The 12,072-nt window shown below is 39.9% G+C and overlaps 1 protein-coding gene across 1 annotated transcript in view; it reads right to left on the reverse strand.

Moving 5' to 3' along the window:
- The window catches only part of HHAT (hedgehog acyltransferase), a 483,325-nt gene that overhangs the window by 141,735 nt on the left and 329,518 nt on the right, over positions 1-12,072 (reverse strand). The window contains exon 10 of the mRNA XM_027871575.1: positions 7,802-8,003. Coding sequence (XP_027727376.1) covers positions 7,802-8,003 — 202 coding nt within the window. The remainder of the gene's footprint in view (positions 1-7,801; positions 8,004-12,072) is intronic.

Below are 12,072 nucleotides of genomic sequence, written 5' to 3' on the forward strand. Positions count from 1 at the left end.
ATCTCCCATGCTGATCAGCACTGAGATCACGCATTTCAGTGGCCACTGCATTTCCAGCCTTGATGAGGAAGGAAGTGAGAAAGGAAGGAGGGAAGGAAGTGAGGAAGGAAGGAAGGAGAGAAATATACAGAGAGGTAGACAGAGAAACAGAGAGAGAGAGAGAGAGAGAGAGAGAGAGAGAGAGATTTTCCCAGAGGAAGTTCTAAAGGAATAAGAATGAGTCCTTTCCAAAATGAAATGGACTTTACAAACAAGTTGCCTTTCCCACAAAACAAGTTAAATTAAGGTACTCACTTCCACTGACATTTCTATTAAAAATGGTTTGCTGACCAGGTCATCTCAACACTCACAATGCCAGTCTCAATATATTGACAAGCTACATGACGAGTTATGATTTCATAAAATGAAGTACCTACAAGTGGGTTATAGTTTACTCATCTTACAGGGAATTAACATTAACAGGAAATTAATAGGAAATGGTCTCTGAGATTCAGTGGACTTGCTTTCTGAATCCTCACAGTCACACTGATAATTTCAGCTAATAAGGCACAACTGCTCCAAGTGAGAGACAGCATGGTAGAATGTGAGTCACAGAATCATACAGTATCAGAGTTGAGTTGGAAGGGACTTCAGAGATTATCTAGTTCTGAGCCATAACTAAGGAATTACCACACCTGGGACATATCTAATTGAGTAGGGTGAAGGAGGGCATATTTGGAGAGAGATCTTGAGATGCAAGTTCTGTGATAGGTAGAGACCCCAAGACACTGTCCCATGGTAGAGAGAGAGAGGCTCCCACATATTCCTGGTCAGCCATAAATTCCAAACATTCTCTCTGGGGAGGCCACTGGGAGGAAAAGCTGGCCGAGTCAGGGAAAGCTCAGATGGGGCATGGGAAGGCCTCCAGATTCCAGCTTAGCTGACATACACATTGCCTTAGCATAGACATTGATGCTTGGTGTTTCCAAATGGAAAGTGAGATACTAATTCCTAGGCTTGGCAGCGTTATATAAGGCACAGAAAACAGCCTACCCTAATTGGGAACATTTGTACTGATATGGGGTTGACCTGTCACCCATGAAAGCCCAGCCAATGACTCTGGCATGGGTGATGGCTTTTATCACTAACCCCCGGGAGGCATTGAGGGATGAGGTGGCAGGTGAGGGGCACATCAGTGGGAAAAAGTGAGCCCTAAGAGAGGAGGATCATTGTGATAGGACCCTAGGGATGGTGTCCCAGGACTAGGCAAGGGAACAGCATGGTCACAAGGCAAAGACAGTGTCTGAAGGACCACTGCAGGGAAAAAATATGTCCTCCCCAGATATGAATGCCCTGTCACAAAAGCACAGTCATACCCACCCTAGTTATGCCTCTGATCTTGTCAAATCCCTAACTGGGTAGATAAGGTAATCTAATCTCTCTAAAAATAAAAGAATCAGGTTCTACCTTATCACTGGAACATTAATTTCCTTTCTAGGCTTATGTACTGACTCACTCAATTTCATTGAGTGGTTCCGAAGTTAGCAGTGTCATGGTGCAGTGGAAAGGACAATGGATTTAGAGTTAGGAGATTTATCCTCAAAACAAGGCTCACATCCATTCTAGCTGTGTGACCATGAGCAAGTCATAGCCTCTCAAAGGATCTATTCCCTCATCTGTAAAATGGTGATAATACACTATCTACCTCATAACACTATCCTGAAGAAAGCACTTTGCAAAACTTACATGTTATATAAATGTTGGCTGCTTCTATTATTAGCTCGACAAATAGACCTGGCTTTATCTTAAAAATCATATTAACGGGTTCCACCTGGAGGCAAGAAATGAATGCTAGGTGAGAAAGGGAGGAGTAGCCACATTGATTTTAAATTACTCAAGAGGATGGACTTATTCCCTTCACACACTCTATGCTCTTAACACAACTTTCCATTTCCCACTTTCATGCTTTTGCAGAGGCTGCCTCCCATTCCCAGAAGGCTCTTCCTCCTCACCTCTCTCTCTTGGAAACCCCCAGCTCCTTTCAAGTGATCAAATGGTATCTCATCTCCTTCAAGGGTCTTTTCCTAATTCCCCTAATTATTAATTACCATCCTCAAAATAACTTTCTATTAATTTTGTATCCTGGACTGTCTTATCTGTGAACATAGCATAGAGGATAGGACACCAGATTTGGGAGTCAGAGAGTACTGGGTTTAAATCCTGCCTAAGACTCTTACTGGTTGGGTGATCCTGGGCAGGTCCCTTAATCTCTTTATGTCTCAATTTCTTCATCAGCAAAATGGGGGGGGGGGATGGTTTCTATGGTCTCAGAAATCAAGTATAGCTCTAATCTATGATTCTATGAGGAATCCCTCCCTCACTCGGGGAGTGAGTACCTTCTCACTTCCTTATTTGTATCCTAGGCATATGGCACATATCAATCAATTTATCATCAAGCATTTCTGCAACACAAGTACAAAGAATGAATGAAACAATTCCTGTTTGTAAGAGTTCACATAGTAGGCATTTAATAAATGCTTAGTGATTGATTGGAGTCTTGGGGGAAAATATCTAAATGCCAATAAAGCAAAGCTCAAGATTGAGGTGCATCTCTCCGCAGGAAGTATTTACTAGTGACCTGAATATATCTGCCTATAAAGGAGAGTCCAAGTCTAAAAGAGTTAGCAAGAACCAATGTTTCTGCACTGATCTATAAATGTATCTTCACTTATCAAAAGTTTTCAGTACAGAATAAATTCTAGCTACCTTGGGGATAGCAACTACAGAGGAAACAAAAGCTTTTTTATTTTTCAGTAACTTTGCTAGGTCCACCCAGCTCATGAGTGCTCTGAAAATGTCTTTTGTCAGCTTCCTACAGCTTTGCTCCTCAGTGAGTCACAACTAATAATCTCAGCTCTCACAAAGCTATTGGTTACCATGAAGGCTATTTGCTTTCTACTTCTTTCTTCCCTATATCCATTTTCTTCCATGAGATTCAAAAGGGAATCCTAGCTTTGCTGGACCAATTACAATCTACCCTGCTAAACAAGAAAAAAAGCCCAGAAAAAGAGATCCAACATTTTCTGGTCTTCTGTGCTTATAACTGAACAGCTTGGTCCAGAGTTTCTCTCACCTAAATATCTCAGGCTGCAATATGAGTCAATTTTCTTGTCTTTTGCCTGCAGTAAAGACAGAAAACAAGTTCCCTCTGTGTGACTCTGCATAGGTTCACAGCAGTCATTTGTATACTTTGGCAAGTACAGTTAGTGGAAGGAATGCTATAATGGGAATAGTTCTGGTTTTGAAAGTCAGAGGACCTGGGTTCAAATCTTGACTCTCTTACTTAGTGCCTAGATGATCTCAGGCAAGTCATTTAACTTTGCTGGCACTCCATTTTCTCATCTATAACATGAAAGAATTAGACTACATAACTTCTGAGGTTCTTTCTGGTTCTAAATCTACATTACTTTGATCCTAGAATCAAACAGATGGAAAGGCAAATATTCTAAATCCTTTGAATGCTTTCATGAAATTATAGATTGGTTTCTGGTCATAGACAATCCTCTTGTAAACCATGCCCACTCCAGACCTGTTCATGGGATAAGTGACCAACAGGCAACCATTATGACTGGATACTATGAAGGAGGTACAAAAAAAGCAGGAAGACACTATTATTACATTTAGGAAGCTCCAATTTGGAAGTCTAGGTCCCATTAAGGAATGTACAATAGGAGCCTATAGATAAGAGTATAACTAATAGTAACTAGAAAGAATATATCTTTATTCCAAATATATAACTGGGAACCACTGCCTGTTTGGAAGAAAGAAAATATGAATTTAAAAAAAAAAGAAATTTCAGGAAGATCATTCTTTCTTTATAATTGTTCAGTAGCTATGGACATGCCTTCACATAGGAAAAAAAAGAACAAATGGATGACAAATGCAGACTAATAGGCAGACTATAACATGTAGTTAAATGGGCAATCCACTGGGCTAATTTATCAGCCCTACAATCATGGAGAGGAACTGCAGATGGGCAGTAAGCTGAGCCCACAACAGAAGAGAAGGAAAAGAATAGGCTGAATTACATCTGGGAAATTTTTTCAGTTTCCATGGTCTTGAACTATCCTCTGACCTCAAACCCATCTTTTTTTTTAATATTCTTTCAGTGATGCTATTGGGTTATGGATCATGGAACACCACAGTCTCCAAAGAATCAACATTTTGGATAATGCAAAGGGCAATGGAGAGATGGATGGTGGATATAAGTAGCTGTAGCACATTTCCAATGATGACCTATGCAAAATAAGTAGTGTAAAGAATGTCATCCAGGAAATGCATCATTGGAAGAAAAAATGAGCAAGTCATATAATGAATGCATGAGATCATCTCTTTAAGATGGATGGGTCATGTGTTAAGCTGGTACTCATGAAATGTAAAAGAACCTCTAGCACATTAGCTGACGTTCAAGGGAGGATTTGCAGATAGATGTCACACAGCCACTAAAGTGACTGATTTTCCAAAAATACAAATGTCACCCTCACTCCTACTCAATAAACTCAGTCACCTCTATGATCAAATATAAACTTCTTTGGCATACAAAGCATTTTACACCCTATCCTCTTTCTACTATTCCAGCCTCCTTTTACATTTCTATCATCTACACACTCTAAGGCCCAGCCATACTTCTGTACTCAATGTACTTCACACATGATATTCCATCTCTGTGCCTTATTACTCTGTGCTTGGAATCTCCTTCCTCATCTCAGATTCTTGGGGTTCCTGGCTTCCTTAGACTTTTCCTGTTCCCTCCATGAATATTGCCTTTCCACATGCGTTTGACTCCTGTATCCTTTTATCTCTATAAACCCAACACTTATCACAGTACCAGGGACATAATAATAAATGCTTGTGGATTAATTGATCAAAGGCATGAATGGGTAACAACGGAGTGTCCTCATTGATGAGATCATGAATCCACTGATATATTAAAGCTACTGTTAAATACCTACTACGTTCAAGAGATTGTGCCAGGTTCTGGGGATACACAGATGAGTAGTGCGCAATCCATGTCCCCAAGGACAATCAGGTAGAGAAGCCTTGCTAAGCCCTCTAACTTGACTACAGCCCAGCCTCTCTCATGAGGGGAATGAGGAAGGCATGTCCCATTTATATGTACTGTCTAAAATTTTGTTAAAAACCTTAAGGAAGTTCAAGGAACCAATACCTGGAGGGAGGAGGAATATGAGAAATAGGGGGATATACTGCCCCTTGATTTAAGAATCCAATAACTAGAAGCAGTGGCAGGTTTTTAGAGTCCACTGACCTGAGAGTATGCCTGTTAGTTCAGAGAGAGGAATCAGAGGCAAGACAATATGGGGGTGGGGTGGGGAAAGCTTTCAAGAGGCAAAAGACCAGTCTGGGAGGAAACACTGCTAGGATCACCATGGGGAAGCCAGGTTCAGAAAGAAGAAACATGGAAAGCTAGCCCCTTGGTCATAGATAACCAAAGTTATAAATGGAACGTGCAATTTCACTGCCAAGGGCAGAATTAGCCACTATAATCTGGAAAGGGAATATAGTTCAGGCAGATCAATTAGAAATAGAAATAATAGGCTAGGTAGGAAGGGGTGCAGACATACAGTGGAGGAAAGCACTTTTGAGAGAGAAAAGTATACAAAAAAGAAAAGTAAAACATAGGAAATAAAAGCATATAAGCCCAGAACATTGAGTTATCTAGCAGAAAATGATAGAGGTACAATGCCTGAAGGAGAGCTGAATCTAGGAGATCAGGAATACTGTTGCTCCACATCCACAGCCAACAAGTCTGGGAAGATATAAGCAATGCCAAGTCCAGGAAGTGTTCTAGAAAACTCATGAAAAAAGGACTTGATTGTGATGTGCTATAGGACCCCGGGGTCCCAAAATTATAACTAAGCATTGGAGAAGTAGGCAGAAACACTAAACATGTTTGTAAGTGAATCAAAACCCATAGCTGATTCTATCAAATTGGAAGGGTTTTGACTTGGGGATCAAAGATGGACTACCCATCTCCTATCTGAGAACCAACCCAGTAATGTTCAGAGTTGTTTATCACCAAAAGAAAAAGTATTGGGTAATGAATTTTTTGAGCCATGGCAACCCATAAATACCATCCACTAAAAAATGCAGAACTCTGATCCACATCATTGCAGGGGGCACACTCACAGTGATGAACTGTCAAATCCAAAAATTACTGAAGTAATATTCTATTGTATCTATTTCTCTTTAATGTTTAGCAATAAATCCTTTAGAGGAAAAAAAAACTAGTAGTATAATCTTTTTAGGGAATATATTCTAAGAGAGAAAAGAAAATGGCTGAATTGAAATCAACAAACTAAGATGTAGTAGGAGTTCAGTTCAGAAATAAGAGAGTAGTAAACACACACACACACACACACACACACACACACACACACACACACACACACACACACACACAAGGGGAAGGGCACCAGCAAACCAAATCTTCTGGCTTGCTGACTAGATGAGGAAGGAAAGAATGGTACCCCACAGAATCTCAGTGGCCCTTGACACCTGTGGAATCATAAGGAGGAGATAAGACCATCTGACAAATGACATAATAAAAAGTAGAAAGTGATAATTGAATCAGAAAGACATAACAGCTATGAGAGTTAAGAGCAGAGACAGAGCAGGAAAGGATCTATGGAAGATGTGGCATCAGAATTGGCCCTCGAAAAATGGAAAGGATTTCATCAGGGATAGAGGCAGTGAAGGGGAATGGATCCCAGCCATGGCAGAAAAGCATAAACAAAATGCAAAATCAGGAAAGGGTAGGATGTGTTCAAAGGATGGCAGTCTACCTTGGCTAATACATTGAGCACCTAAAGGGTTGTGTGAGATAAGGCAGAAATGGTAGAATAAGATCATTTGGGGAAGGCCTCGAATGTTAGGCTAAAGTATCAGAACCTTCTGGTGTGCTGGAGCCACCTTTAACTTGTTTGTGAGAGCTGACTGTTAAATTTTTAAGGGGAGCATTTACATCACAGAAATCTGCAATTGTTACCAATCAGAGCATGCTTTATTCTTTGACTGTCTAGACTTAAAAAACAAGTGTTATCAATGCAGATTAAACATAAAAGTATGTGTGCATCCATTTGGGGGTATGGAGTGTTATTAAACACTTACCAGAACATCCCTGTATTGCTCTATAAATATTGCTCGAGCTCAACAGGAGCACAGTAGTAGAATGCTCAGGGAATGAAATCATCACCAGCCTGGAGGGCTCCAGGCTGTAACTGATTGGAGTTACAACAACAACAACAACATCAGGCATTTATAGAGTTCTTTAAGGTTTACAAAGTATTTTAACTCACTATCTTATCTGAGTCTCATAAAAGCCCTGCCCCACTTCCCGGAAATCACTTTTTATCTAATTATATGTGAACAGGTTTTTTTTTTTGTTTGTTTGTTTGTTTTGTGTTATTGTTGTTTTAATCTCCAGCCCTTTCACAATGTTTGGTACATAATAAGTGCCTAATCAATATCTGCTGATTGGTTTCTTGATGTTGCTTCCTTCCATAAAATGTAAGACAGAGACTCCCTCATTGATTGATTACATTCATGGTATCATTTACCCAGTCTTGCCTCTGGGAATATGGGATTCTGTGCACTAAATCTGATAGGACTAAAGGATTTGATTTCCTTAGTAGACATCAGGGAAAGCCCAGTGCCTGAAAGCCATCTCAGGATCACCCTTCCCCTCCTGCCCAGTCTGCCCTCCCATCAGCCCAAAACACAAAACAAAGTGTCTCATGCTCACCAAACTGTCATGAATGAAGGGAATTGACAGAAGCCTTTGGACTCCATTCTCCATTGTCACTCCTACCCAGTTCAGCACTGCCCAGCACCACAGATATTCATGCCCTCCGTGCCAATAACTCACAAATGCAAAGGTCATTGCTGTGGAAAACAGCATTCCCAGCACTCCTTGGCGGGAGCCTCCCATCGGGATATAGATATATCTGCAGAAACAAGAGAGGGAGGGATATATATCATCACCCATTTATACATTTAACACTCAACACCCAGGTAATAGATATGTGTTTTAAATGTTGAGGCAGCTGGTGGTTCAGTGGATAGAACACTGGATCTGGAGTCAGGAAGATCTGAGTTCAAATCCAGCCTCAGAAACTTATGACTCTGGGCAAGTCACTTAACCTGACTTAGCCTGACAAAAGGATCCACTAGAGAAAGAAATGGCAAACCACTCCAGTATCTTTGCCAAGGAAACTCCATGGACAATTGGTTTACAGGGTCACAAAGAGTTTTAAATGTTAAGGCTGGCTGCAATAAATGTGAAGTTCAATTTAACATCATCATTCTGAGGCACCTAGGTGGTGCAATGGATAGAATGCTGGGTATAGAGTCAGGAAGACCTGAGTTCAAAGCCAGCCTCAGACACTTACTAGCTGTGTGGCCTTGAGAAAGTCACTTAATCTCTGTTTGTCTCAATTTCCTCAATTGTAAAATGGGGATCATAATAGCACCTATGTCCCAGGGTCGATGTGAGACTGAAATGAGATGATATTTGTAAAGCACTTAGAACAGCACCTGGCACATGGTAGGTGCTATATAAATGCTAACTATCATCATCATAACTAATACTTCTATAGTGATTTACATGTTATTTCATTTAATCTTCACAACAACCCCTGTGAGGCAGAATATCACCATTTCATAGATGAGGAAACTGAGGCTGAAGGAGGTTATATAACTTTCCCAGGGCCACAGTCAATAAGTGACTAAGGCAGGATTTTTATTCAGGTCTCTCTGACATCAAGTCCAGTACTTTACCTAACAATACCTAGCTGCCCAACATTAAGCACCTATTGTATTCAGGGCATTGCATGAAGGTCTAGGAAGACAGAGTTCAGAGAAGGCATAGTCACTACTCTTATGGAGTTTATAGTAAGGGGACAAAATACATACATGATAACTAGAGTGCCCAATAACATATGTCTGCTAGAAGCATACAAAAAGCATTAAATGAAGTCTGAGAGGGAAGGTAAAAAGTATGTTGATCACAGAATCACAGAACTTGAAAGCTGGAGGAGACTTTCGACGCAATCTTGCACATAGTAGACATTTAAAAAGTTTTTCTTGAATTGAACTGAACTCAAGTAGAGGTTAGCCTGAAATTATTGTTAGAGATGCTTTATGTGGGATTCATGCTTTGAGTAGGGATTGGAGGGTGAAAAATAAAGTACTTATTAACTGCCTACTTTGTGCTATGCAACTCTGACTTTGGAGTCTTTTCCAACTCTAAAATTCTGATGACTATATGACCTCACTCAATCCCTTCACTTTACAAATGAGAAAACATTGCTAGAGATCATGTTGCCTCCTGGCCAGAGATAGAATGAAAGGGAAAGAGGTGGGCAATGAACCCACAACTAAGAAAGCAACACTGAGGACAGTTGTGCTCCATGTGACAAAGGCACCAACCAAAAACAAACTACTCAATGACCATGACACGGGAAGAGCTACTAGAGTTCATGCTGGGGTCAAAGTATCCTTAGAATTTTGCCAAGGAGCTACTAAGATCCGGATCTTAGTTATTACGACTTCCCAGAAGTCATCTCAACTCTCCATTAGGACTTTGTGGCCAATTTCTAACCGCCATTACCATCCTTGTCAGCAGCTCTCTATTGTCCCTCCCTGACACGCTCTCTTCGCTCTACAGTTTGGGTTGGTTAGACCCCTTAACTTCAAGACAGAATATAGTCTTCTCCCAAGAAAGATTATACTTCTGATATGGAGGAAATAGAAGAGGGTTCCTTTCATTTTCTCCTTCCCAAAGCAAGAATATTCTGAAAAAAAATCTGTATGAATATTTAAGGACCTACTATGTGTGAGTTCAAAGCTGACCTCAGCCACCAAGTAGCTTGTATGACCCTGGGCAAGTTACTTATCCTCTTTCTGACTCAGTTTCCTCATCTGTAAAATGAGGATAATAACAGCACTAACCTCCCAGGGTTGTTGTGTGGATAAAATGAGTTAATATTTGTAAAGTACTTTGCAAACCTTAAAACACTATATAAATACTAGCTATTATTATAAATGCACAAAATAAATTACATAGAATTTAGTTATATTTAAATGTAGTTACCAAAATGTTTTAAAAAACAAGTTCACAGACTCCTGACGTAAAGAAAACCTGCTTTAAAAAATTACTCTATTGCTCTTTTCCCATCCAATTTCTCCGATTTGAAATTCAGGCTTTTGTGTATCCATTTCTTTTAAAGTGAGGCACACTTGAAAGTGTTAAAGTTATTCATATAATCAGCCCTGCTATGCCATTGGTGCATGAAGCTTGGCAAAGAAAGCTCAGTTCCCCAAAGGGGGCATGTTTCTATGGTGGTGAAGAAGACCCAGAATCTGATAACCACATGCACATCTATTTCAGGTATCTTCACACAATGCAGCTATGTCACTTTCCCTTCTGTATGATAACTTACAGAAATCTCAGAAAATTCCTTTTATTCTAGGAACTAAAAAATGACAGTTTTTTCTAGGAACACTGAGATATGCTGATTTAGAGCCTGAAAAACCTAACCTAACCTAAAGATGAACATCCATCTGCCTTGTAATGACATCAACAAAGTTATAAGTTTATGTTATAAATGCCCCCAAGTCTGGTATCAATATAAACAGTAACCCACTTTTGTGTGAATATGTACATGGGGGGGGGGGGGCAGGAGTCCTAACAGTAGCACAGTGTCCTGGAGATTCATAGGACTTAAATGCAAAGTACAATGAAATGATCCCTGGATTTAAAGTCAAAAAACCTATGCTTCAATGGCAGTTCTGCTACCTACTAGCCATGGGAACTTGGGCAAGTCTCTCCATCTCTTTAGGACTTAATTGTCTTGTCTGTAAAATTAAAAGGATAGACTAGATGATGTTTAAGGGCTCCTTCTCTCGATACATTATCTTAATTTTGCAATAGGACCAACCATACCCATGGTACAACTTTCCACACAAAAACCAAATAAATGTATTTCCTTCGATCAATAATTGGTTAAATTTAAGGTTTGAAATACTGGCAGTCAGGGCAAACTTAACTACACTCTCTATAAGAAAGTAGCATGAAGCAGCTCTTGAATCACATTTTTTTAAAAGATAAATTCATTGAAGAGGAGAAGATCCTCAGATACAAATTGCTATAGGAAGAAATCCCAGGATACTTCCTGGAGGGGTAGAGAAACCTAGGGCACTATAAGGACTTGGGATTAAGAAAAGGACTTCATCTGGAATAGGTCTATTGCTTATAGGCTATGAGAAGACTCTGGTAACTTCTTATTATAACTAACTGTTCGGTTAAAGGAGGTTTTAAGTTAATATGTTTCTATGCAGCTAAAAAAAAATACAAGAGCTGTCAGTGCCCTCTTGATTTCTCTGTCCTAGAGCATAGCCCTGGTCATTTCACAGCTGTCATGTGGCTCTGAGATGTAGTATATTCCCAAAGAAAGGGTCACTGTCTTGGTCTCCACTAAATAGTCATGCCTAGAGCACAAGCCTCTTCATTACATTTATATTTAGTTTTGACCCTTTTAGAATCCACAGATACAAAGAATGATAAACTTCTGTAAAGATAAACTACTGCAGATTATCATTATAATGAGGATGTATTAATTACATAATTTAACTATACTTCAAGCCCATAAAGTCAGCTCTCCAAGTGCCACCCAACAATGAGTACCATTGTACATCCTCTGCAGTCCTCTGATATCTGGAGAAAGCAATATTTTGTCATTTATTGCTAGGAAAAGATTCAAGCAGAGAGATACACCCTCTTCTCCTTGATACTCTCTTCTCTTTAGGTGTTTGTGACACTGTTCTCTCCTAATTCTCTTCCTCTCCATCTGACTCCTCCTCCTCAGTCTCCTTTGCTGGCTATTCATCTAGGTCATGTGTGCTAATTGTAAGGGGCCCCCAAGACTCTGTCCTGGGCCCCCTTTCTTCTCCCTCCATACTATTTCACAACAAAAATCTCAGAAAATTACTTTTATTCTAGGACCTAATCAATAA

This window comes from Vombatus ursinus, unplaced genomic scaffold (genome assembly GCF_900497805.2).
Source record: "Vombatus ursinus unplaced genomic scaffold, bare-nosed wombat genome assembly UNPS02014798.1, whole genome shotgun sequence".
Lineage (NCBI taxonomy): Eukaryota > Metazoa > Chordata > Mammalia > Diprotodontia > Vombatidae > Vombatus > Vombatus ursinus.